Source organism: Falco naumanni (genome assembly GCF_017639655.2).
Source record: "Falco naumanni isolate bFalNau1 chromosome 20 unlocalized genomic scaffold, bFalNau1.pat SUPER_20_unloc_2, whole genome shotgun sequence".
NCBI lineage: Eukaryota > Metazoa > Chordata > Aves > Falconiformes > Falconidae > Falco > Falco naumanni.
This window is the reverse complement of record NW_024427346.1, coordinates 130,163-156,998: the sequence shown is the minus strand read 5'-3', so window position 1 is coordinate 156,998 and position 26,836 is coordinate 130,163. Positions and strand designations below refer to the sequence as shown.

The window sequence follows — 26,836 nt, the reverse complement described above, 5'->3', positions numbered from 1 at the left end:
CTCCTCCTGCCTGCCACCCTTGGGGTGAACCAGGCATCCTGCCGGAATGAGCATCGGGCGGGCGATACGGTCCAGACTGGATTAAACCCCCCGTGCTTTAACATCCCCTTTCTTTCCTTCTCAAACTCCGACACCCACCTCCTTCTCCCACCCCGGCTTCCTGGGAAAAAAAAAACACTTGGAATTGAGTCCTTCGTTAAAGGACCGATATTAATAGGGATGCTGGGGGTGTGGCGGGGCAATTCGTAAGGAGCTGTTGAAAGCATGGGGAGCCCAACCAAAGCTTGTTGCAAGTGCTCTCCACGACAAGAGAAAATATTTATTTTATATATTTATAGATATATTTATAATGGGGATTTCAAGGGAAACACAGTCTTTTAGCTCCCACTAAATTTTGCAAGGGAAACTGTTGGTAAAAGAAGGAAATTTTAAAATACTGTTTCTGAATTTTCCTTGACTATGACTTTTTGTAGTGAGTTGGCTGAGTTGGTGTTGAGTAACCCTCTTAGTGGATCAACATTTCAGAGTGCAGGAGGGAAACAAAGCTCAAAATGCAGAGTATTAGTTAGTGGGGCGTAAAAGAATCTGGATAAGATTGTACCGACATCATTTGAGAGATGCCGAAATCAATCATTTCTGAGAAAAATCTGATTACTGTGCCTATAAATTCCAAGCAATTTTTTTGTAGTTTTCTTAATTCTTGTAACATGTTTGACCTTAATTAGTTATGTTAAGCATCAGTTGCTACCTGTTTTTTTCCCCTCCCTAGTTAGCATGTTAATACAGTGTTTTGCTTGAGTAGTTAATTCCCTTTCTAAAGCAGCATGGATGCGGTAGGATTAGTAATCTGCACGATGCATGCGTAAAAGAGAAAGTATTACTTAGCAGTTATTTTGCTGACTCTATACGTAGAGTTCAACATGCAACAAGCGATTAACTACCACGTTGGGAGAGCTGCACAGGCTGTGCGGAGACCTTGCTTTGTTAGCAGGCAGCAGCAAAATCATGTAATGAGGGGGGAAACCCGTAGTTATCTGTTAGTACTCCAGGTTGTGCCTAACGAGGATGGGCATCTCCAGGGGAGGGAAGCTGTGAGGTGCCTCTAGAGGTGCACGAGCTTTGACGGGAGCAGAGCGAGGTGATGCTTCACGGGGGTGAACTCGAGACCTGGTTCAGTTCCCTGTCATGTTAAAAATTAAGCTTCGTAGGGGGCTGGAGCGGGAGGAATCCCCGCTGGTTCTCGGTGATGTGGCTGAACTTCTTCCATCCAAATTTTCAGATGCAGATTTTGAAACAAATGTTGGTACTGTCAGATGGTGCGTTCCTGACCCTCGTTAACTGGGGTGGGTCAGGCTCCCACCAGCCGGGCTGTAAAGCGGCCTGGTTAATAAAAGTCACTAGTGCTGTTTGGTAGTGGTAGGGAGCATAAATGACTTGGTACTCCAGCAGCCTTCATTAGAAATGTTCGTTAAAATACAGTCCTTCGTTTCTCTGAGGGTGGGGAGCACTGGTGCTAGCAGAAATGAGAGGGCTTGAGTTTTGGTGTGACCATTTATATCTTGTAGGAAGGGGAGGACAGTGGGAGCAAAGACGCTTTTCTCTCTTGGGCTTATGTATTTTCTAGGCTGAGAGTCTGTAAAATACCGGGAAGGCTTGAAGACTTTGTATTAACCATCATATGAATTTTGTAGGGTACTACTGAAATCGAAATTAGAAAGAAACCTGGTGGGTCTCTGCTGGTCTCCATGGATCAGGTGAACGCATCCTATGGAAGAAAGGACCGAACCAACAGTGTGATGACCGGCTTGACGAATACCCTCGTGGAGGGTAGGTATGGCTCCGAGGTCTGGGCTCCCTCGGTACCTATCAGTTGCCCTCCCTTGGTGTGTCGGACGAAGATCCCAAAGGTCTTTTCCGACCGAAATGATCCGATGAGAGAGGACCCATCCTGCTTTTACAGGTCGGGTTCCTCACCCCCTGTCTGCCCTGGGCTCCCTGTCCTGAGCTGTGCTGATGGCTGCGGGGATCAGAGCGATAGCTGGGCTGTAGGGAGCTGGGGGAGGGGGATGGGCTGAGGTCAAGGGCAAGGTCAGGCAAGTGCTGCACAGCAGAGATCGGGTTTGACCTTTGGGTGTCTGACAGGGGACCTGCGAGCCCATCGGGTGCGCAGGATTCAGGCGTCCCTGCGTCCAAGTAGTTCATAGTCCCGCATTGGTTTTGCCTAAACCTGCTGCTTTTGAGTCATTATGGAGCCAGAAATATTTATTAAGACTTTATTTCACTTGGTTTTGCGCCTGAATTACGTAGATACAGAGGTGAAGGCAGCGGAGAGCTGTACTTTTACAATGATGAGTATGCAGTGCAGGGATGATGGGAGTAAGGCGCTGCCTGGTGCAGGTGTTCTGGCTCCTGCCTTCTCCCAAGGACTGCAGGGACCCCCCTTTGCTTACGAGCCGTGGGAGCAAAGGATGGGAGCTGTGCTGAGAGCTGCAGTGTGACAGCTGTCAAAAGAGAAAGGGACGGCGGGATGACAGCAATTCTGAAACGGACAGCACATGGAGATGAGATTTCCAACTCTTGTTATGCAAGAGCCAGCAAAAATTTCTGAACAGCAGCCGTATGAGGTTGATGATCTCAAATTCCTGCTGTCTCCTGCAATAAAATTGTATGAAAACTAAATATACTTAGAAACAGAGCAAGGTTCTGCTGCTGCTTCCCTCCCACACAAACGCCTACAGGCTACAGTGCTACGGTCCTCTTTTTTAACTTTAGAAATTCCAAGGCAACTAAATACTAAGCAACCAGAGAACCAATGAGAAAAAGAGCGCAGCGGTCCTTTCCCTACTCAGGAAGAATAAAACTTCAGCCTGAACAGCTGTATATCCTCAATGGAACCATTGCAAGTCAAAGAATAGAGGGGGGGAAACTCCTGATTTTTTTTTGATTTTTTTTTTTTTTTGCCCTAAGCGCTTGAAATAAGCCAGTGTACAAAAAAAATAATGGACGCGGCATTGCGTTTGATTTCTGTAGATGGATGTGGTTAGTCTTAATCGGGTTATTCCTGTTTAAAATCCTTTGCAGCATTATGTCATGTATTTCCTCTTTTAGACTGCGTCTGCATTCAGCGCAGAATTCATTTAAGTTATTTTAAAAACTGGCACCAAAGACAGTTCAGGATCTGTAACTTGGATTTAAACCATTTTACCTTGATGGGTTCTGGGTTAAATATATCCCTTCGTTTAAAATAATTGGCACTGAATCATGAGAGCCAGGCAGGGCTGTTGCACAGGGTTGGAACTGCTCTTCCTGGTGACCTCATGCAGGTCAACTTGACCCAACTCTTCCATTGTGGCAACCCACACGGTTGGCCACGGTCGTAAGGTTCTGGGCTTAGTAACTCTTGGTCTTCGCTATTGCCAAGCATCCCGGAGTTCTTCTGGTTTGGGCGTTGTGTGTACGTGTGGAAAAACACACATTTGGCCCCAAAATACTGAATTTTGGTGCAAGCAGGGGGGTGTTTGTGACGGGGAGGTATTTTAGCCGTGCCGGCTGTCAAGACACATCCAGTGGCCGTAGAGGTGAAGACTCAACGCCGCTGCTGTTTTGTTTTGTCACTGTAGAGCTGGAAGAATCCCAGAGGAAGTGTCCCCCTTGCTGGTACAAATTCGCCAACACGTTTTTGATCTGGGAATGCCACCCGTACTGGATGAAGCTGAAGGAGATCGTGAACTTAATTGTCATGGATCCTTTTGTTGACTTGGCCATCACCATCTGTATCGTGCTGAACACTTTGTTTATGGCCATGGAGCACCACCCAATGACCCCGGAGTTTGAGCACGTGCTCTCCGTCGGAAATCTGGTAAGATACTACTGGTAAATATTCCTTACACATCTGCTCCTACTGGGATACGTTGCTAGTTAAGGAAGATTTAGGCTGAAAAAACTGGTTCTAGAGTGGTGTGAGCTTGCCACATTGCTCTGTGTCAACTCAGAGATGTTTGCTAAGGGTGCGCTTCTCCGGTCAGAATTCTTAAATTCCTTATTTAATTCCTTAAAATTCCAAAATATTTAATTCCTAGTATGCCTGAGTACGTCAGTGGTGTTTGTGCTGCATCGGAGGAGCAACGACTACTGCAGCCGAGCACGTGGCGTTGTGGGGGCTGCGCGTTTGAGTTGCTGTGACAAATGATGGGGTTGGATCTTGAACCTGAACATCGGAACTTGAACCAAAGCGACTCTTTACCTGTCCTTTGTCTGTCTCTCTCCTCACCGCTCCAGGTTTTCACGGGAATTTTCACAGCTGAAATGTTCCTGAAGCTCATTGCCATGGATCCCTACTATTATTTCCAGGAAGGGTGGAACATCTTTGATGGATTTATTGTCTCCCTCAGTTTAATGGAACTGAGTCTAGCAGATGTGGAAGGACTTTCTGTGCTGCGATCTTTCCGATTGGTATTCCATATTCCAGTTCTTTTTGCATGTTACTCTCTTGGAGTCACTAGAAAGCTTTTTGCATAAGAAAAGACAAAAACCACCAGTTGTTTTCTGGTTTGGGGGAGGATGGAGGTGGAATAGAGTCATTTTTGAGGTCTCTTCTTACTTGACAACTGCTGTTCATGAGATCTGAGCGATGGCTCGTTGCGTTTAGGCAGCGGAGGAGAACTTGGGAGGTGTTTTGTTGTTCTTCGTAGAGGTGGAGATGGACCACATCAGAACACACCTCTGATTTCACGTGGTCACATTTGGTAGGTTGTATGTTACACTGTCACAAAGGCGCTGGATACTTCCAGCCTTCGTGTGCTTTAACTTGTGCTGTCAATGGTTAAACTTCTGAAAATGAAATTACAAAAAACCTCTGGGTTGGATTTTTGGGTGCAGAGAACCACAACCGAGGTTGGATTTTCCAAGGAGCACAGTAATGAGAAGCTCCTGCTTATATCCAGCTTCAGAAAGTCTGTCTCCAAAGTGAGATCCTCTGGAAAACAGATTTTGATTGTGTGTTCTGGATGCGCCAGGAAAACAAATCCTTCCCAGGGGAAGATGAGAAGGATTCAGGGAAGCAAAAAGTAATTTTTTGTGACACACAGCCTTCAGATAACTCTTCTGTCTTCCTTAATATTGCAAAGTTTGCAAAGCGAGGTGGAAGCTCCGTGCTTTTCCCTTGTAAAGGGAGATCACTCTGTGTGTGGGGATAACTAAGTACAAAATACAGGATTTTTTTTTACCAAATTCAAAGAGAAGTTAAGTGTTCCCTGCTCCCGCTGACTTTGGTAGCAGAAGCATGGGCTTATGTTTACGTAAAATGCGAGATGGTTGCTGTTTAGGTAAAGTTCTGCCTGATTTTCCTCTTTAAGATGAAATTAAATTGTCATTTCTCTGTTTTGTTTTTGTTTTTTTGGGTTTGTTTGGTTTCTTTGGTAGCTGAGAGTCTTCAAACTGGCCAAGTCCTGGCCCACTCTGAACATGCTGATAAAAATCATCGGTAACTCAGTGGGTGCTTTGGGGAACTTGACCTTGGTGCTAGCCATCATCGTGTTCATCTTCGCCGTGGTGGGCATGCAGCTTTTCGGCAAAAGCTACAAGGAGTGTGTCTGCAAGATCAATCCGGAGTGTGAGCTACCCCGCTGGCACATGCACGATTTCTTCCACTCCTTCCTTATTGTCTTCCGTGTGTTGTGTGGGGAATGGATTGAGACCATGTGGGATTGTATGGAAGTAGCAGGACAGGCCATGTGCTTGATTGTCTTCATGATGGTCATGGTCATCGGAAATTTAGTGGTCAGTAAATGGTTACTGATGGTCTTTATTGGTTGCCTCTGGGTTGGGTAGAAGGTGGGGAGACTGCAGGGCTAGGGAGTTAATGACTTGTGAGTCTCTTGGGCTCCTTCATGGCCTGTTGGCTCGGGTAGCATGGTATTAACGATGTGCTTGGCTTGATAAGGCCTTAAACGATTGCCCACAAAGAAAGCATCCAAGCGCTTTGCAATACACGCTGGAGGTATGAACCCCCCAGTTGAAGGGGTCCAACCCCCACCTTGCCCAAGGGAGTAAAAGAAGCTTAAAAGCAGCAAAACCTGGTTTTCCAAAGCCGAGAGAGGAAATAATTCAGTACGCAGGGGCAGGTCCTGAAGCGTTAAAACGAGGTTGGAAGTTTCTTCTCAGATCTTCCCGCTGGCTCAATCAGGAGGTACGGTTGTGTGCAGGATTTGGCCCGCTGTGTGGGAGGTTAGGCTGGAGCATGATGGTTCCTTCTGGTCTCTAAATTCTATGAAGAAAAAGTCTGACGGAGGGAAATGGAAGCAAGAACGAAGTAGCGCGGACGGTTGCATGCCTTCAGAGCAGTGGTGGGAGCTCTGTCTGAGCGGACTCGTCTTGCTGAGGGGGATTTTGACAAAATAAAGTCTTGGGGTCAGTGGCCAGGTGGGAGCAAGGGAGCGAAGCTGGGTGTGGGCACCTAAAATGCCTGGATTTGGCTCGTTTCCTTTGAGCCAGGGGTGGGATTAAACTGATAAGGCTGAATTTAAATCCCTTTGCTGGCTGCTGCGTAAATCCCGCTCTTCAAATATGGGCGGTGTGGATCCTGCACGGGGCTCCGTGGCAGGGACCCTTGTGCCCGCGCCGAGCCCCCGGCGCAGCTGGGCACTGCGTGGGGCTCACAGAACACGTGGCAGGATCCATGTCTCGTTCCTTGGGTCCTGTGTGCCTCGGTGGGGTGGCAGAGCTGGTTCTCAGTGTGGCGGTTGCTGGCATAGCTCTGCAGCCTGCTAACGTGGCTAAAGACTCATGTTGGGCTTTGGGAATCCAACCCGTGTGCGTCGGCTCTGCCAAGTGTGACCTCTTCTCTTTCAGGTGCTGAACCTCTTCTTGGCCTTGCTGCTGAGCTCCTTCAGCGCCGACAACTTGGCAGCGACAGATGATGACGGGGAGATGAACAACCTGCAGATTTCTGTGATCCGCATCAAGAAGGGCATCGCCTGGACCAAGGCGAAGGTGCGGGAGTTCATGCAGGCTCATTTCAAGCAGCGGGAGGCAGATGAGGTCAAACCTTTGGATGAGTTGTACGACAAGAAGGTGAACTGCATCGCTAACCATACAGGGGCTGATATCAACAGAGACATTGATTATCAGAAGAACGGCAACGGTACGACGAGTGGCATTGGGAGCAGCGTGGAGAAGTACATAATAGATGAAGATCACATGTCCTTCATCAACAACCCCAATCTCACCGTCCGGGTGCCTATTGCTGTAGGGGAATCAGATTTTGAAAATCTCAACACAGAAGATTTTAGCAGCGATACGGATCCTGATGGCAGCAAAGAGGTAGGATGAGATGCTAAAAATTCATTTGAGTCATTTGGCCCCCGTGTGAGTGCCTGGAAGCATCTTGGGAGGGAGAACGGGGTGGATCCAGCACAAAACTCTTTATATTATGTTGTCTTTGCGCTCAGGAGGAGTTTTTCTTGTGCTGGTTGCTCTGTGGGCACCCACAAATACTTTATATATATAATATAAATACTTAATATGGACTGTCCTGTCAACCTGTAAGCTGGGTCAGGATCCTGACGAGGTGGAGTGAGGAAACAACTTCCACAACAGTAAATCGGGTGAACGAATTGCCAAGTCACTGTGACGTTGGATACTTGTTGGGAATGAATTACAGATTGGATTGGGTTTTCTTTTCTGTTCAAGAAACTTGATGATACCAGCTCCTCCGAAGGTAGCACCATTGATATAAAGCCTGAAGTGGAAGAAGTCCCCGTGGAGGCGCCGGAGGAGTACCTGGACCCAGATGCTTGCTTCACAGAAGGTAAGGTGGGACTCTGAGCATGGAAAGGAGCCTCCGAGATGTTTTGGGGACATGTTTGCCCTAAGCTTCCCTTGTGGTTGGATCTCAGTCTGGATCGGGGCTGACCCTCCGCTGGTTCCCGGACCTTTCTTGGGTGCTGCGTTGTGTGAAACGGTTCAGAAGAATTTGCAAAACGAAGGCTTTGCCATCCCAAGGGTGTAGATGACCTATAGGAAGGGCAAGTTGGTCTTTTGTACAACTGATGCCTTGAGTCCTCAGAAGCAGAAGAATCTGGCTTCTGGTCAGGTTGGGTTTTTTTTCCCCTTCTGTCGCTGGCCTCAGTGTCTTTCGGTGACTGATCCATTACAGGTATTCCCATGGCAAAGATATTTTAAATGGTTCAAGGTTATTTTATCAGCAAGTTTTCCATTTGTCTGCCGTCGTGTGCATGGATACCTCACCAAATAGAACGAGCTTAATCTGTTCACAAATTGATGTTAATTCAGGTAGCCAGGTACAGAAGTGGCGAAAGAATTATAATATCCTCAAGAACGTGAAAGTTTTAACTGAAACTCAACGTGTCTAACGTTGTTAGCATTAAAACTGCTTGTAGACCGTGACAATTTTGATGGGCTTAGACGAAATCGTGCTCCCTAATAAAATCGGCGCTCACGCTCCTTTGTGCCCTGTCCCCATTCCAGGTTGTATGCAGCGCTGTAAATGTTGTCAGGTCAATATTGAGGAAGGGCTGGGGAAGTCTTGGTGGACCTTGAGGAAGACTTGTTTTCTGATTGTGGAACATAATTGGTTTGAGACCTTCATCATCTTTATGATCCTACTGAGCAGCGGGGCTCTGGTGAGTAAAATAGAGGAGTACGCGTAGCCCAGCGGGGGTGGGCTAGGGGAAAGCTGTGGGTAGGAAATTGGGTGAAAAAGCGAGCGATGATGGGTCTTGCCTGGAAAACAGCACAGCTCTGTTGTGGTAGGTGCCATACGAAAGCCTTTATTTGTGATTTTGGTGTAGTTGAAATTCAGAGTGAAGGCTGAAAGCCTGCAGATCTGGGTTCTGATTGATGTGGTGCATCTAGTCAAGCGCTTCTGTCGTAGCTGGGCTGGAAACGTGAGGATTTTGGACAAAGTCAGCCTGTATCTGTGCCTCATTTTTCACATTACCGAACACAAATATTTATCTTTCCCTTTCTTTGCTATCCCTCGTTCGCAGAGCTTCTTGACCTCGCGGTGTTCCATAGATACAGATCATCATCACCCTGGTTTGTTTTGGCACAGTACGGTGTTTAGCAGGTGGGGTGACACGATGGACAGCTTCAAGCATGTGTTACTCGTGAATTTTAGGACCCAAGTCCACAACAGCTCGTATCCCATGGTGGTAGCCTGGTTTTCTTTACGTGCACAGCTTTCGTAGTAATTTAACGGTCTGATTGCTGATGAGCTCAGCCCTTTTGGATGTGCGGAGCTGTGGAGAAAACCTGCCTCTGTGGGACCGTAGCGAGACCAGTTGCTGAACTGGTATCATTTTAGATATAAAAGCTTGTGTCAGATCCCTAAAAGGCAGAGAAGTTCTTGTGTGATTTATTCAGGACTTTCCTTTTTTTTTCGTGGTTTTTTTTTTTAATTCATTCGTTCGGCATTGCAGTGTTGCAACTACTAGAGCAAAGATGCACTGTGTAAGAATATGTTTATTATTATATATAATATAAGAAATTCCACTGCTCAGTATTGTTTGAATAAGCTCCTGGATAACGATGTTGAGCTGTGGAATAAACCTGATGTAATGATGCGCGTACCTGGTTGTTTCCCAGGCTTTTGAGGATATTTACATAGAGCAGAGAAAAACCATCCGGACCATCCTGGAGTATGCGGACAAGGTCTTCACGTACATTTTCATCCTGGAGATGTTGCTGAAGTGGTGCGCTTATGGATTCGTCAAGTTCTTCACCAACGCCTGGTGCTGGCTGGATTTCCTCATTGTGGCTGTATGTATCCTCTCCTTCTTACTTCTGGTTGGAAAAAAAAAAAAAAAAAAAAGTCAGTTAGAAGGATGCTGGGTGTAACGCTTTCTCCTGAGAATTGTCCTAACTGAATCATATATTTAATGAGGAGCCAATCCCAGATATCTTGAGTTTTCCCAGATGAGGATGAAACCCTTGAGCCCGTTGAGTATCGCTGGTGTTTCCTATGCAGCTCTGGAATTTCTGCCCTGCAGATCCTTAAGGAGCCTGCAGAGACAAGGAGGGTTTTCCAGCCCTTGGCCCTTTTGCTCCGCTGAAAATTCCGTTTCTAAGAGGCCCACCGGCATGTTGAGCTAGTGGAGAACTTGTGCAGAGGCGGTGTTCCTCGGTGACACCCTCTTTAATCCTTTGCTTGTGTTATTAACAATGGGGGATGATGAAGCAGGCAAAACCTTCCCGTTCGACCGCCTAACGAGGTCCGTTCTGGATTTGGGACAGTCTGGGAATTTATTACGCAAAATGAAGTTCTAATGTCATCTTTCTTCCGTTAAAAAGAGGAAAGGCAGGACAGTATCCACCGGCGGAGGCGGCTTGTTGATAAGGGATCGTAGCGTGAGCAAGGGAAGGGCTGGCTGCGGGCAGCTCAGCACATGATTGCCCCGCAATTTCCCTGCAGAGAATAAATGTGAGAATTACAAAAAGCCAATAGAGAGAAGTGTTGGCAGTAAATTTGGCTGTGAAAGCACAGCAGGGGCGTTTAAAATAATTGGAGTGTATGCTGTCCAAAGTGGCAGAAAATGATGGAATTTGATAGGACTTGAAGTCCAAAGAATTGCAAAAAAAGAGAACTTTAGAACCTCAAGGGCTTGGATTCTTTTAAAACGTTTCATTGCATCCAGTTGTGTATCAGTATCCTTAGTGAATGCCCCAAGAGCAAGTATAAAAAAAAAATATTTTTTTTTTTCCAAGCTTCTCACTTGGAACGTTTTGGATATGATTCAGTTATGCCAAGTTGCTGTTCAGTGACATTATCACTCTGGAAATATTTCTGAGTAGGTGGAGGAACTATGCTTGGAATTCAGGGGCAGAAGTGACTCAAAATGTCTACATTTCCTGTGGAAACCTGAAATTTTGAATATTTTATATATGTAAAAAAAAAGTCCTCACTGATCCTCTTAACACTTTTCCTTTTAACACACCTCTTGAAGTAGTAACTTCTGAAAATAACCCCGCATCTCTTTCACTGCCTGAAGTTGAAGTACAAGTGGAAACTAACACGAGATACCGTCTCTTCTGCGCTGCTTTGAGGCACTCGTTTGGCAAATGAAATTTTGGGGGTCCCATAGTAAAAAAACAACCGGCAGCTGAGCACAAACCCAGTCCTTACGCCTCATGTTGGCGGTTGAATTCCGGCTGCTGGGGACAAATTGGCAGATGTGGTACAAATTTCATTTTCATCTTGTAGCTGGCTGCTGGTGGAGTAAAACTTAAGGAGCATCCCAGTCCGGTAACACATTGACAGGGAGTGAACAAGTAGAGGGATCCTGAATTCCCAGCGCTTTAGGTGAAATTTCTCTTTTCACTTGGTGTCGTAGACAAGGCAGTGGGCACGTTTTGGTCTACAAAAAATGGGAAACGTGAATTTGAGATGGCAAAATATTACCCGACAAGATCCCAGCTACGCATCGTGCCCTGTACCTGTCCATGACGGGGTTTTTAACGAATGTGGAGCCAGGGTGGCAGCCGTAACTAACAGCGAATAAACCTTTGCATCATAACAACGCTCTTGAATATTATTTTTCAGGTTTGCTAGCATTGTCAAATAACCCTCCTCCTCCTCTGATTCCCCAAGCTTGCTGGGTGTATTTGTGAAGACAAACTCTTTTGCTGGGTAATAATGAAAGCTTCTGCTTTTCAGTCAATCTGCAATTCCTTTTGTCTGCCATCGCTGCCTGCTGTGTCTTCTGTCGGAGTGTCCCGAGGGAATAATACTGACCAGACCCCACGAAAGCTAAACCAGCCTTTAGCAGGGTTCCTGCCGTTGGCTTGGTTTCCTCCTCGGGAGCGAGGCGTTATCCCAAGGGGAAGAAGCCCTAGAAGTGAGGATTCAGTGAAGCCTGTCCCCTGTATTATATTTACAGGATATTTCTGTGTGGATTTTCTATATTCTGTATTTCTCTATGGATCTGATAGCCCCCAACCTCCAAATCCCACCCCTATTCTGAAATTCGGGACCAGGACTTTTAACGTGCCGGTGTTCCTACGGGCTCACTCCTGTCCCGAGTAGGCTGATTTTGCTTCTCAAAAGCTTCATTGTAAGCCTTTGGGCCACCCCCAGCGTGTTTTTTACCAGTGTCATTTTCAAATGGGAAAACCAGGTGGAAAACCCCAGTTGCCATATGTTGTGGCCGCTTATTTTGGGGACAGATAGGAAGAGAGAAAATGCGTGAAGCCACGTGCGCCAACGGTCAGATGAGATGAAATGGCTGAAGTTTTCCCCACCCGTTGGAAATCTGGTCTTGAAATTTCCCTGGAATATGTGTGGAGTAAGAATCGTCACTATAATGAGTTTCCACTTCTTATCTTACTATCCCTTTTGTTAAAAGAATGATGATAAATAGGAAGTGTCCTATTCTGAGAACTAAGCTAAAAAGTCCCTTTTTAGGGACCGTTTTAAAACTGTTGTAGGAGGAGGTCTCATGTTTTTCCATTTGTTGCTGTATATTGATGTCTTTTTTTTTTTTTTTTTTCCTTTAAAAAGGGTTGATGTATCTGTTTCTTATCTGTGTCTGTAACGTGATGCTAGGCAAAAATGGAAGATAGTGGGATGCCGATGAGATGGTGTCTGTAGATACTATTTACGTATGGCCAAGTCACGACTGAGCTAATCGAAAGAGTTGTCCCTTGGCTCACGTGGGGAACGGGCTGCTGCCCTAAATACACGTGCCAGGTCAAAAAGTAGAGCTGGCCCCACGCTTTCAGGCTCTTGCTAATGCAGGGCTTAATCCTGCAGGATGCTGAGCCGCCCTCGGGAGCGGTCGGTTGAGGATATTTGGTCGTTCCCCAGCGTAGAGCCTAACTCTGATGCCAGGCTGATACAGAAAACAGGTTGTCTTTGTGGTCAGTGTTGGACAATGGATGGAAACGAGCTGTTCCCAGCTGTGCCGGAGGTTCGGGGTCAGAGCCTGGGCAGCTCATCCCTGAGGTGGGCTCTACCCATCCTCATCCTCCCCCCGGGATGCTCACGAACGCCGCTGCAACTCCAAGGCGGCACAAAAAGAAGCGCAGGAGACTTTACTCTCCCCAACCCCTGGGGATTCAGGGGGGATAAAAGTTGGCATGGGCTGCCTGAGCAGCATTCCCTTTTTTTTTTTCTTTTTTCTTTTTTTTTTTTTTCCAAATGATGTTGGCCAAGTCAGGCATGAGTCCCGTCCCCGAAGGCCATCGCCATGGAGGAAGCAGCACCGGCAGCTGGCGGGACAAGTTGGGTGCAGGTTGTGCAGTGTGTGTATTTATCTGTATTCTTTCTCATAGGTCCCTTTAAAATTTGTCGGGCTTAAATTTAATGGGAGCCGCTGGGATCCTGCAGACAGGAAAGGGCGAGGGTAAGGTTTTTGTCATCGTTTGGGCTCTTCCTGCCGACAGACCCCTTCTCCGTCTGTGTGTCTCTGCCTCTCTCTCACTTATCTTTCCCCTCTGTTCTTTTCTTACGCCTTTCTCAACCACATTATTTCCTTCCAGGTCGTTTCAGTCAAGTGAAGTAGGCAGCTGGTGGCATGTCTTCGGTATTTATTATGGGGGCCGCTGGGCAATCAGTGCTAGGGGAATCATTCTAACAGTCTGGAACCTTTTTTTTCTTTTTTTTTTTTTTTTCCTTTTTTTCTTTCTTTTTTTTTTTTCTTTTTCTTCTTTTTTTTTTTTTTTTTTTTTTTTTTTTTCTATTTTCTGTGTAGGTCTCTTTAGTCAGCCTTATAGCTAATGCCCTGGGCTACTCGGAACTAGGTGCCATAAAGTCCCTTAGGACACTAAGAGCTTTGAGGCCTTTAAGAGCGTTGTCCCGATTTGAGGGGATGAGGGTAAGATGCCATTAGCAGCTGATCCTTCTGCATGCCTGTGGAGCGGTATTTTTTTAAGCATGCTAGAACTGATCAAAACTGGTGGAAAGAAAAATTCCAAACAGAATCATGATGCAGCTGCTGACTCGATCACCTCTACCGTGGATGTCCCCTCACCCTGCCCACCGCTGCACCCTCCCCTCTTAAGAAAGGGAGATGCATTAAGCTGCCTCATTACATTAATTACTGGCCCAAACCACATGCCATTTGTAGACGATGTTAACACTTGGCTGTTCTCATTTAGCCTGGCTTTTACCTCTATAGCATCCGAGGGGGCTTCTGAGCTGTAACTTTTATTTTTTTTTTGATCTAGGGAGAATCACCAGGTGCAAAGAAGCAGAATTTGAACCACCTCAGTGTCTCCGGCCCCTCTAGGTGTTGGCCGCTGGTGGAATTGGATTGAAAGACACTTTTTTTTTTTTTTTTTTTTTTTTTTTTAATCTGAGGGGTTTTTTTAAAATGCAGTCTGCCTACAAGGGGGTGAAAGGCTGCTTCCTTTCTGGGATCACTCAGGCCATCAGGAAGGGACTGGCGGGGAGCTCGGCTGTTTGCAAAAAAAAAAAAAAAAAAAAAAAAAGGCTTTGGTTTAATTCCTCTTGTTGCACCTTGTTGTTCTCGGTCCAGTCTAGTGGTGACTGGAAGCCTTGTCTGATAGTGAAGCTTTTCCTTTCCACTCCCTCCCTTTTCCCACGCTTTATGGTCCCCTGTCCTGTCACTGTGGAACTAGCAACGAAGCACAAGCAAAGCATTGAACTTAACCAGCTTTCCTCAAATTGGTAGGCAGCGCCAATCTCTCGGGGATTTGAAATTAGTATTGCAGCATCTCGCTGCTTTGCCACTTCATATTCCGTATTTCAGTGCCTTTTTCCCATTTGGGATTGAAGTGGTCATAGAAGAACATGCCAAAAAATGGTATGTTTCCGTGCAGGGTGTGTTGTATCCATGGGTTTCCCAGTTGCTCTTAGGACAACCATGTAGGTCTTTTGTGCTAAAACCCAGTTAGCTCACCATTAGAGATAACAGGAGAAATAAAAACCATATTTATTTTTTTTTTAAAAAGGGATGGGAATAGCAGCTGTAGTTTTACTCTAGGATCTGACTGGAGCAGTTCCACCTGGATCCTTCTGATAATTCCACCTGGATCCTTCTGATCTCCTTTGAACTTAACTGAGCGCAAGGGAGGCACCGAGCTGATCGGGAATCCTCAAATTCCATAGGAAACGATAGGAATAAATGATAATAATGGTAACAAATCCACGGAGGGTTGTTTCCTCCCTAGTGTTTTCCCCCTGCCATTACTGCTTTGTGGCTGTTAGCTTAATCCCAAACTTTATTCCCTAATACAGGCACAAAGGATGAAAACTTTTCTGTGGATGCCAAGCCGGAGCTTTTGCTGGGCTGGGTTCAGGTCCTGCCCGAGAGCGTGAGCGCAAAGGAAAAGCCCGAGCTACCAAGCTTGTAGATACAAAAAGCTATTTTTAAGCCATGCTGGAGAGAAGTTGTGGTTTCTAACGCACAGTCAGGCAATCCCCATGCTTAAAGACGGGGGAATTTCACCCTAGAAAAATCAATAGTTCTGACTGCAGCCCTCTTCACTATCCAAACCCAATTATTTTCTCTTTCGTTTGACTTGAAGGCAAGTGTTGCTGCCCCAGATGCCCAAACCAATTCTGCCCAGCCAGAGAATAAGCGATTTGAAATGCCTTTGCAAAGGAAACGTAAAATGTAGTTCTTTGCTTTTCTCTACTCCATAGTAATCTGCATTTTTCAAGAGCTTGCTTTGCTCTTAAATTACCCAGGAGGTTCGACAGTTTTGCTATCACGCGTGCATGCGTTGGTGTCGGTCTGCGCACAAAAGCCATGTTCCTTCGCTCGCATCTTTTTGGACGCTCTTATCAATCACAATCTTCCAGGTGGGTGCGACGCATCTCTCGCTTCCCCTGCTGGGCTGGACCAAACCAGCCTCTTGATAAACCCAACGGGTCTTAAACCTAACGGGGGTCGTGGCGACAACCGGCAGCAGGACGTGCGATTTGGGGGAGGGGAGAGTGAAAGCAAAGGCATTTTGACCAGAGCCTGTCCTGGAAGGCTTGGCTCTGAGCCATAGGGCTTTATGTTCTACCTCTCTGGGTATTAGTGATGAAGTCACGATGTCGTTTAAGGGTTGTTGCAATGCTGCTTGCTGCCTAGATCGCCGTCATCTTAGTTTGCCTTGGTGGGGGAGGACCGGTGCTGGCTGTGGAGCCCAGCCTGGAGACCCTGGTCGCATCCAGAGGAGAGAGGGGAGGCTGGGTGGTGGCCAGGACCAGTGGGTGGCTCAGGTGCTACTACTTGAGGACGGCTGTGTAATTGAGTTACCCTTTCAAAACTAAGGGGTAAAACCACTTTAGGTTCTGTTCCTCTATTAAAGGAACCTAAATTAGGAGCTCATCATAAAAGATTGAATGTCCTGCTGACCTAACTCCCTTAAAAGCCTGATAGCTTACATTGTGCCACGCGTTGGCCAGGGATGCTGAGGGACACGGCGCTCCCCAACTACTAAAGGTTAAAATTAGGAGGCGGTGGAAGATAACGAGCTCGGACAAACCCCCTCGTGGCTTCCCCCGGCGTTTGCTGCAGTTTGGAGGAAGGAACATGGCTTTGCTGTCTTCTTGAGCCTGCCTAGCTGCATGCTCCGCTGTCTGCCTGAGACAACGTGGTCGGCCTTGCTTAGTCACAAATACAGTCTCGGATGTTTACAGCGATTCACTGCTTAGTCTTACCGGAGCAACACCGGGCTTGGTCCTGTGTCCCCCCTTGCTGGGGACCTCGGGGGGGGGGGAGCAGGAGGCAGGCTGCTGAGTGTCACAGCCTTGTTTGAAGGTGGGGAATGGCCGTGAGGGCCACCGGCTGATAACACCCATTGAATCCATAAACAAAAAAAAGTGTCCTCAGACTTGGCTCTGTGAAAAATTGTAGCTAGGAGCCTGGTTGGTACCGAGAAGAGGGTCTGAGCCTCACTCAGTAACTCCCTCCCTTCCTTTCGGCAACTAAAATTCTTTCAAATAATTGCTGTTTAACCGAAGAAGTAACAATCCAAAATCAACCCCTGTCAACCGAACGACCTGGCCCAGTTTATTTTCCAAACAGAGCTTCGGTAGGTGGCTTTGGAGCAGAATATTGGGGTTTTTAAACCACTTGGACTAAGTTCACTGCCAACTTCTGCGTGGAGTAAACGCCACACGTCTGTCAGTGGCCTTACCTCCTGTTCCCCCCTACCCCCCCACCCCCAAAACCAGCTGTATTGATGCTTGCTGTCTCCTGCCTCGTGTTTTATACTGAAACTTTTTCCCACCCCTTCCAACACAGGTGGTTGTCAACGCCTTGGTTGGCGCTATCCCTTCCATTATGAATGTCTTGTTGGTCTGCCTTATCTTCTGGCTGATTTTCAGCATTATGGGGGTTAACCTGTTTGCCGGGAAATATCATTACTGCTTTAATGAAACAGCTGAGTTGCGCTTCGAAATAGAAGTTGTTAACAACAAAACGGACTGCGAAGCGCTGATGCCACCCAACTCCACTGAGATTCGATGGAAGAACGTGAAAATTAACTTTGACAACGTTGGGGCAGGATATCTGGCTCTTCTGCAAGTTGTAAGTTTTGCTTTCACTGTCTCCCTAGTATTGGTAAATACAAGTTTATTCTAATGTATTTTGACTGCTTTCCTCTCCCCCTGACGTACAGCATCCCCTTAATCCCACTTGGATTTGGGTTTGCAATAAAACTGTCGGTTTATGTGTTATCCCTTTGCCTAGTTGGGGTCTCCCGTGCTCAGTGAGACAGCAGTAACGCTGTTGAGATTCATTTTATTGTAGAATCCTAGCTTGGGTTGGGTTGGAAGGGACCTCCCATGGTCATCCAGTCCAACCCCCTGCCTTCAGCAGGGACATCCTCAACTGGATGAGCCCCGTCCCACCTGGCCTTGAACGTTTCCACAGACGGGGCATCCACAGCCTTGCTGGGCAACCTGTGCCTCACCATCCTCCTCGTAAAATATTTCTTCCTTCTATCTAGTGTCAATCTCCTCTCTTTTAATTGAAAACTCATTACCCCTTGTCTTATCGCAGCAGGCCCTGCTAAAATGTCTGTCCCCATCTTTCTTGTAAAGCTCCAAGTATTGAAAAGCTGCCAGAAGGTCTCCCCGGAGCCTTCTCTTCTCCAGACTGAACAGCCCCAACTGTCCCAGCCTGTCCTCCTCGGAGAGGGCTTCCATCCCTCCCATCCTTCTGTGGCCTCTGGCCCATGTCCTTCCCATGCTGGGGACCCCGGAGCTGGACACGGTGACCATCAGTGGGATCTCAGCAGAGTGGGGCAGGATCCCCACCCCCCTCAACCTGCTGGCTGCGCTGCTTTGGCTGCAGCCCACGACCCCGCCGGGGCTTTGGCACCGTTGCTGGCTCCTGCCCAGCATCTCACCCACCAGCACCCCTGGGTCCTTCTGGGCGGGGCTGCTCTCCGTCCCTTCATCCCCCAACCTGTACTGGTACTGGGGGTTGCTCCCACCCAGGTGCAGGACCTTGCGCTTGACCTTGTTGAGCTTTATGGACCTGCTTCTCCAGCTTGATTCATTTCATGTAGATAAAATGAAAAGAGTTCAGTATACAGGGTGATGGAGAGGGCCAGAGAACCCTTCGCTTCATCCTTGTTCTTCTGTGGATGAATTCTAAGAGAACATTTGTTTTCTTTGCCAGGCTACTTTCAAGGGCTGGATGGACATCATGTATGCAGCAGTGGATTCCAGAAAGGTGAAGTACATGCCCACACACTCACCTCCCCCTATTTCGCTCTGCTGTTTTTCTTTGGTAAAAATCAAGAGTAAAACCAGTAGAACCATGCTTATCTATTATGTCTTCTAACGCTGTGATGGTTTCGTTTGCTGTGTTAGTGTGATACGTTAAAAGATGCTGAAGAAAATCCCCAAAAGGGCAGGATTCTTCTGGTCCCTTCTTTAGGAGCAGGGAAGCTCCTCTGGGGTAGAAATGCAGTGGAGAAAGGAATATAATGAAGTTAGGTATTTCATCATCAGAATAAATTATGGGGAGGAATTAGCCAGAAGGTCGTCCACGCACCTAGCATCTACATAGAAGCCTCAGCGACGCTTTAAATCCAGTTCTGAAATGCTGTCTGGGTTGGAGCTTCTTTCTTCAGGCACTTTGCTTGTTCTTGCATGCTGGAGTCATGCAAATACCACCGCTTCCTTTTGGCTTTCTAATTTCCCCGCCCCCCCCCCCTTCTCTTGGATTTGCGTGAAATGATTTTTAAATGGATTTTCTTGTCCTGTGCTGAACGCAGGGTTGGAAAGAAGCAGTATGACTGGGTCAGGAGAGCGTTAAACACGTTCTTCTCTTTTTGATCGGCTGATGGGCTTCCAAGTCCCCCTTCAAAAGAAAGCCTGATGTCTTCGCTTTGTCAGTGCCCGTCATTTAAACAATCGTTTCCTTTGCGATTTGCAAATTACGGTATATGTGGGGGGCACTGACCTCAATTTACAGCGAAAGTCAGTATGAAACCGTAGCGTATTTCTGCAAATCAGATCAGCATCCCCTTGGTGTACGCGTACTGTATACGTGCATATACTTTTGCTTTGCTTTAAACAGTGTGAGGAGACAGTTTTCCATATATAACTGCAGCTTTGTAAAGCGTGACTGCCTTACACGGGAACACTTGCAAACACAAGAAGGACCCAGCTCCTTCTGCCTCTGTTTGTACGATGTCTTTGAAATGTCTTTTCTTTCTCGTCTCCCATCCAGCAAGAAGAGCAACCCAAGTACGAGGACAACATTTACATGTACATCTATTTCGTTATCTTCATTATCTTCGGCTCCTTTTTCACCCTGAACTTGTTCATCGGTGTCATCATCGACAACTTCAATCAACAAAAGAAAAAGATAAGTGCTCTGGGTTAGCAGGGGTGCTGAGACCTGTTAGAGGGTTGCTGAGTCTTCGGGCTGAGGGGTTTTTTTCTGCCCCAATAAGGGCTCAGGAGCATCAGCCCAGAGCACAAGCCTCCCCTGGGAGAGCTGTGGGCTGCAGAACCACTGGGACCCAGTACATCGCTCCCCACCCAGCCCCACAAGACTGGTCAGACAGGGAGCCCAAGAGGCAGCCCAGGGCTTTATGTAAAACGCCAGCCAGATGAGATGCTCTCCCTAGACAACATTTTCATGTATTTCTTGGGGGGGTTTTTGACCTTTACTAACAGACTGGAATGTCTTCCTTGCCTCTCCCTCTGTCGTATACAACTTTTCTCCTCTATAAGTCAAGCTGAGGATTTGCATGTGTGCAGCCGACACCTCTGCTACCTGTTTATCACAGAGGGGAGGGGTGTAGTGCAATAAACCCCGTTTTTTTCATAGGAAAAAGAGTCTTGTTTTCTAAAGGAAAATCAGTACACCTTTGGTATGAGTATCCATTATTTCTGGCTAAAATAGCTGCCACCAGCTTCCCATATGGCAGGTATCCTCGTGACGGGGCTGGGAGGCTTTTCCTTTCCCTTCTTGGGCGGTGAGCGGATTGTAACCAGTTTTCCTTTCGCCCCTTTACTTTGGAGGTCAAGATATTTTCATGACAGAAGAACAAAAGAAGTACTACAACGCCATGAAAAAGCTGGGCTCAAAGAAGCCTCAGAAACCCATTCCCCGACCTCTGGTGAGTATGTGATAAAGGGAAGGGCAGGAAAAAACCTGCGGAGTTCAGACTTTCCGAGGAGCTTCGGCTCCAAAAGCATCCTCTGTTCTAAGTCATGCTGGACTCTGCATCACCACGTTCTCGCCGTTAGAACACCGGTATCATCTGAGAGAGGTTGACACGCCCTGGTTGACGTTAATCAGTTGGCTCATTTAAATCAGCCAATGATTTAAATCATTTAAATCTGAAAACCCTGTCTGGCCGTGAGGCTGTAGACGGAGAACAAGAGCCCCCCCGGTGTTCACGAGCAGGATCTTGGCCAATTACCCATCCTCATGGCTTGTGTTGGTCGTAGGGTCGTGGTAGCATGTTTGGGGGGGGTGAATAATAGCATTTTCCTACCTCTCCCGTAAGCAGATTGAACTGTGACCTTGAAAACTTCACAAGATATTTTTTTTATCACTACGTCCTCATCCCTGTTTCCACCACCAGAGAAATATTTTGTTGACCGATGGTCGTTCGGTTGGTTCACTGTCTTTCTCCTGTCGTGCAGAACCGCATTCAAGGAGCTGTCTTTGACTTTGTAACTCAGCAAGCGTTTGACATAGTCATCATGATGCTCATTTGCCTCAACATGGTGACCATGATGGTGGAGACAGACACGCAAAGCAAGCAGATGGAGGACATCCTTTACTGGATCAACCTGGTGTTTGTCATCTTCTTCACCTGTGAGTGTGTGCTGAAGATGTTCGCCTTGCGGCACTATTATTTCACCATCGGGTGGAACATTTTTGACTTCGTGGTTGTGATTCTGTCCATCGTGGGTAAGTGCGACGCCATTTAGGTGGAGGTCTGTGAGTGCCAGGCTGTCTTGGTGGTTGCAGAGTAGAGCACGTTCTTGTCTTTGAAGGTTATATGTAGGTACCAGGACTTCTAGACTCTTCTTTTTAGCCTCCTGAATTTGTGGCAGAATTTGGCAGCTTGAAATCCTGACTAACGCGCCCTCTTCCCTCCATTTACTCCAGTTCCAGTTGCATGGAGTAAACCACTCTCCCTTGTCTTTAAAACCAGAAATTTTACACACTTCATCAGAATGTTTTAATGCTTACTAACCACTGAAAATAGCATCGCAGTGCTTCCTGCACCAGCATGTGATTCGCACTTTTGGTTTCGCTTTGGTTGAATGTTGAATCAATCGGTTTCCTCCAACAGGTTGGTGGTTTTTTTAGCGTCTAATCTGTAAAATACGCAAAACCTCACAACTACAGCAGGGTCACCCTAAGAGCTTGGCTGCGCACAGCTCTGCCCAGGCATACTGACAGAGCACCAACAGCTGGAGAGTGTCCTGCAGCCTAAAATTCAGATCCAGGTTTGCTGCTTGAAGTAAGACGTATCTTACACGGGTTTTTAGCACCTTCCGAGTAGAATCCATAGCCTGACTCCCGTGGCAGAGTTAGGCACTGAGAGCTAGGCACATCCAAGGATCTCATCCATCCTTACCTGGGTGGAATGAACCACTCTGCAGCTGTACCTCTCTCCCTCTCCGTCTGGGAGAACCCTGGAAGGAGCCAGAGCACCTAGCTAAGACCTGGTTGCCTGAAGGTGAGGCCACTTCATCGCAGACCCCCCCCTTTTGGGAATCTGGCCAAGGTGTTCCGCGTGTCCGGTCCCTTGACTAGGCTCAGGAGCAGCAGCAGGCTGCGCGTCTCCATTGTCACACTTGTTCCTTCTCTTCTCCTTTAGGAATGTTCCTGGCTGAAATCATTGAGAAGTATTTCGTGTCACCCACTCTCTTCCGAGTCATCCGACTGGCTCGCATTGGGCGTATCCTGCGTTTGATCAAAGGAGCCAAAGGGATCCGCACCTTGCTTTTTGCCTTAATGATGTCCTTGCCTGCCTTGTTCAACATCGGCCTCTTGCTCTTCTTGGTCATGTTCATCTTCTCCATCTTTGGCATGTCAAACTTTGCCTACGTCAAGCATGAGGCTGGCATAGATGATATGTTCAATTTTGAGACCTTTGGCAACAGCATGATCTGCTTGTTCCAGATCACCACGTCGGCAGGGTGGGATGGCCTGCTGCTGCCCATCCTCAACCGGCCTCCAGACTGCGACCTAGACAAGGAGCACCCGGGGAGTGGTTTTAAGGGGGATTGCGGGAACCCTTCGGTGGGGATATTTTTCTTTGTGAGTTACATCATCATCTCCTTCCTGATCGTGGTCAACATGTACATTGCCATCATCCTGGAGAACTTCAGCGTGGCGACGGAGGAGAGCGCGGATCCGCTGAGCGAGGACGACTTTGAGACCTTCTACGAGATCTGGGAGAAGTTCGACCCCGATGCCACGCAGTTCATAGAGTACAGCAAGCTCGCAGACTTTGCCGATGCTTTGGAACATCCTCTCCGCGTCCCAAAACCCAACACCATCGAACTCATCGCCATGGACCTGCCTATGGTCAGTGGAGACAGGATCCACTGTTTGGACATCCTCTTTGCCTTCACCAAACGTGTCCTGGGGGACAGCGGAGAGCTGGATATCCTGAGGCAGCAGATGGAGGAAAGATTTGTGGCATCCAACCCTTCCAAAGTGTCTTATGAGCCCATCACAACCACGCTCCGCCGTAAGCAGGAAGAAGTTTCAGCCGTGGTTATCCAGAGGGCTTACAGGGCTCGTTTAGCAAGACGGGGCTTTATTAGCCGCAGGCCTGTCTCCACAAAACTGGAAAACGGAGGAGCAAACAGGGAGAAAAAAGAAGGCACCCCATCTACGGCGTCCCTCCCGTCGTACGACAGCGTTACCAAACCCGAGAAGGAGAAACAGCAGCGGGCGGAGGAAGGAAGACGAGAAAGAGCCAAAAGACAAAAAGATGTCAGGGAATCCAAGTGTTGAGACAAAAATTAATAGAATTGTACAAATTAAAATATTTGCAAGTGAAAAAGATTGTTTACAGACTTCCTGAAATATTATCAATACAGAACAGCTGTGGAGACACTTACCTGAAGATCTTATACCAAACATAGTCTGCTTCCCGTGTGACAGCGTTGCATCTAAAGCAGTGACCTACCACCTGTTTAAAGGACCCTTGTAAACAAACATTTAAACACACAAAAAAAAGGAAAAAAAATGGATTTTTCTATTGTTTGGGCAGGTGGATACTGCATGTTCCACATCAGTCAATGCAACTTAGGACAAACAAGCAAAATAAAAAACACACACACACACACACACAGAGAAACAAAACCCGCTGCTGGGATTCATGTATTTTCCAAAGCAGCCAAAAAATGGATTTTATTTTCCCATTTTGTTGATTATTATCGAGAGAAAACCCAGAAGTCACAATGTTACAGGGTTTGTTCATGCAAAACTAGATTTGCATTTAGTTAAGCAGCCAAAAAAAAAAAAAAAAGAGAAAAAAAAAAAAGAAAAAAGTTAAAGCAAGTGAAACAACAAAACAAAAAAAAGGAAAAAAGAAACAAACCACCCATTTAGCCCATGCCATTTAATTGTCATAGTTTCTTTGAGATTTATTACCTGCATTCGACTTTCTACATGGGCTTTACTTGGTTTGGGAGATGGGGTAAGCGGGTACCTTCAGCCTGGAGGCAGCTCGGGCTGCTTCCCCCCACCAAAAGTGCTCGTTAGTGCATCGAAGCGATTTGCATGATGGCATGCCGTCACCAGAACCATGCATGAGGAACCATTCAACCCACCAGACACTCCAGAATCTGTCCACCGCGGTGTGTTAAGCCATAAATTCGAGGCGCTCCACCTTACACTGTATCGGGAGAGAAACTTGTCACCAGAATCGTGCCCTTCACCGGTACGTCCCCTTCGTAGCGATCTTTCATAGACCCGCCAGTAGGAGAAAACACCAAAAAACACCCAAAAAACCCCCGACAACTCAATGAAATAATTGTGTGTGTATGTTTAACAATTATTACAATTGATTTTTTTTTTTTTTTCCTTCTCCATACAGCCATCTTTTTGCACACTGAAATATTAACAAAACTTAAATGCTGCTCTGGACCTCATCCAAGGGGAGGTGATAAAAAAAAAAACAAACAACTTGAGAATGGCTTGTTGTACTCTTGTCACTGTAAAACCAAAATCTAGGGCTTAACTACCACTCAGTTCGTTTGTATCCTGCAATATTTATCATTAATATTAGTTATTGTTCAGCCTCCATCCTGCAGCGTAGACACTATTCTTTTATTTATTTATTTTTTAAAAGAGATAAATGCTCAAAAAAAAGGAAGCGTGTTATTTCTACCGGTAGAAATGGGGGGAGCTTACCCCAAGCGATGCCACCAGCGGGGCTGGGGGACGGGGACGTGACTCGCAGTGGTCCCACACTCCTTGGGCTTCCTGCTCCGGGCGGGATGCAGAGCTGCGGGTGGGCTTTCCCAACCGGAATCCTTCCTCCCTTTGGTCCCAGGTCGTTTCTTTTTTTTGCTTTGCAGCTCCGCGGGATTTCGGGCTTCCGTAGCCACGAGGGGGTTTAAGCAGAGGTGGGGGGGAGCCGGCTGTCGGGTGCCTTCACCTTCTTCCCATTCCTTACGCTTTCATCCAGCGGCGACTCCAGCAGCCCCGCAGGTTGGGTAGGAATCCGAGCTACCTCTTGCCTAGTCTCGCTGCAGCGGGAAAAATAACGCCGGGAAAACATCCCGAGCCAAATCCACGCCGGTTTCTTTTCCTCGATGCCCAGACTCGGCCATCCCCAGCTCCTCTTTTTGTGGTGTCCTCATGGATCATGTGGTGTCATCATGGATCATGATGGTTGAGATGGGGGGGCAGGGGGGGTTTATGCCTTCAGGGTGGGAATTCTCGAGGGTAGGACAGCAGCACGGCTGGTTTTCCCCCCAAAAAAAGTTGGAAGGAGAAGCGAGGGGTCGGTGCCACCGTGGTTTAAGTGTGGACCAAATCCAGAGCGGGAAAAAAAAAAACAACAAAACAAACCAAGACAACAGAGCGCGATGGCAGGATGAATCTCGGGGTTGCCTAAACCTCCCAACCCGGAAAATTCCAGGAATCCCTTCAAATAGAAAAATAAACCCACATAGCCAAGCAGGAAAGCCATCCAGCAGCCATCTGTGCCACGGCCGGCATCCTCGCCGCGCAGCTTAGCCATCGCCACCACAGCGGAGCAGTTCTGCTGCGCCCAGGACCACGAGCGAGGAAACCTCTTGCCCCAAGTTGCTCCTAGGAGATGATGTATAGTAACAACATGAAAAAAAAAAAAACAACAACAACAACAACAACCAACCAAACACAACATACATATGTACAGGCTACATTGTAAACAGCACAAAAAAAAAAAAAAAAAAAGAAAAAAAAAAGAAAAAAAAACTAGCTGAAAAGTGTGGTTGAACTTTTTAAGAGAATATTATAAATACTGTAATATATCATTTTATTTTATCGGCATGCCTTTTTGTAAATACAAAGAACTACAAAAAATAATAGAATGGCTTCTGGCTTATGCCATTGTCCATGTTTATTTTTATTTTTTTAATATTTTTCTGTTTTCCTTAGACTTTAGATAGCCAGTAAACGTCCCCAAAGAAAAAAAAACAAAAACAAACAAAACCCTTAACAACCCTTAACCCCTCCCCATCCCCCCCCTAGATTTTAAAACAAAATAAAAGCTTTATTGCAAATTATCTTTGCAACAGCGAAAGTATATATTTTTTGCGTTCCGATGTGCAATAAGTTGACCACTTCTATGCAAGATTTGGCTAAACTTCCTAATTGTTCTGAAGCTGGGCTCTTGACTCGTAGGTGACGCTTGGTACGTTTAGCGTTTGCGCTGGCCATTTCATGAAGCTTCTCGATGACTTTAAAATAAAAAGTCCCTTCAAACGCCGTCTAGGTATTTATTTTATTTTTTTTAACTTAGCTCTGTCTGAAGGGCCGGAGGCTGGTGGCGTTGCCGCTGGGCATCGCCGAGAGGGAACGAGGAGTTTCTTCAACCCTTCGTTGGCCATCGGTCCTTGGGCTCCAAGAGCCGTTTCATGGGGTTGGGGGTTTCTCTCTTCGGAGTTTCCTCCCCGGAGCAGAGAATTCCCATCAGGAGGCTCCGGGGTGCTGGAAGCGGTGGGGGTCTGTGCTTCTGTACATCTTCCCAGGGTGAAGCCAAGGCCAGGAGGAACCGGTGGTCAATGAGGGACCATCAAGTCGAACGCGTGCGCGGGTTTTACAGTCGGGATTCCGGGTTGTGGGAATAAAGCAGGGGTGGTGGCGTCCATCCAAAAGGCATAGCCAAAAAAAAAAAAAAAAAAATCAAGACTACACATAGCTCT

General features: G+C 47.0%; 1 protein-coding gene across 7 annotated transcripts in view; it reads left to right on the top strand.

Moving 5' to 3' along the window:
- The window catches only part of SCN8A (sodium voltage-gated channel alpha subunit 8), a 65,231-nt gene extending 38,835 nt beyond the window's left edge, over window positions 1-26,396 (top strand). For 6 of the 7 annotated variants that reach the window (XM_040581207.1, XM_040581206.1, XM_040581208.1 and 3 more), the window contains 15 exons: window positions 1,692-1,827; window positions 3,621-3,859; window positions 4,279-4,452; window positions 5,422-5,778; window positions 6,850-7,320; window positions 7,690-7,807; window positions 8,488-8,642; window positions 9,607-9,780; window positions 13,710-13,832; window positions 17,220-17,504; window positions 18,603-18,656; window positions 19,662-19,799; window positions 20,455-20,559; window positions 21,092-21,362; window positions 22,282-26,396. In XM_040581207.1, coding sequence (XP_040437141.1) covers window positions 1,692-1,827; window positions 3,621-3,859; window positions 4,279-4,452; window positions 5,422-5,778; window positions 6,850-7,320; window positions 7,690-7,807; window positions 8,488-8,642; window positions 9,607-9,780; window positions 13,710-13,832; window positions 17,220-17,504; window positions 18,603-18,656; window positions 19,662-19,799; window positions 20,455-20,559; window positions 21,092-21,362; window positions 22,282-23,429 — 3,948 coding nt within the window. In that variant the 3' untranslated portion in view covers window positions 23,430-26,396. The remainder of the gene's footprint in view (window positions 1-1,691; window positions 1,828-3,620; window positions 3,860-4,278; window positions 4,453-5,421; window positions 5,779-6,849; window positions 7,321-7,689; window positions 7,808-8,487; window positions 8,643-9,606; window positions 9,781-13,709; window positions 13,833-17,219; window positions 17,505-18,602; window positions 18,657-19,661; window positions 19,800-20,454; window positions 20,560-21,091; window positions 21,363-22,281) is intronic. The other variant, XM_040581209.1, reaches the window with a different exon arrangement.
- The last annotated feature ends 440 nt before the right edge of the window (window positions 26,397-26,836 follow it).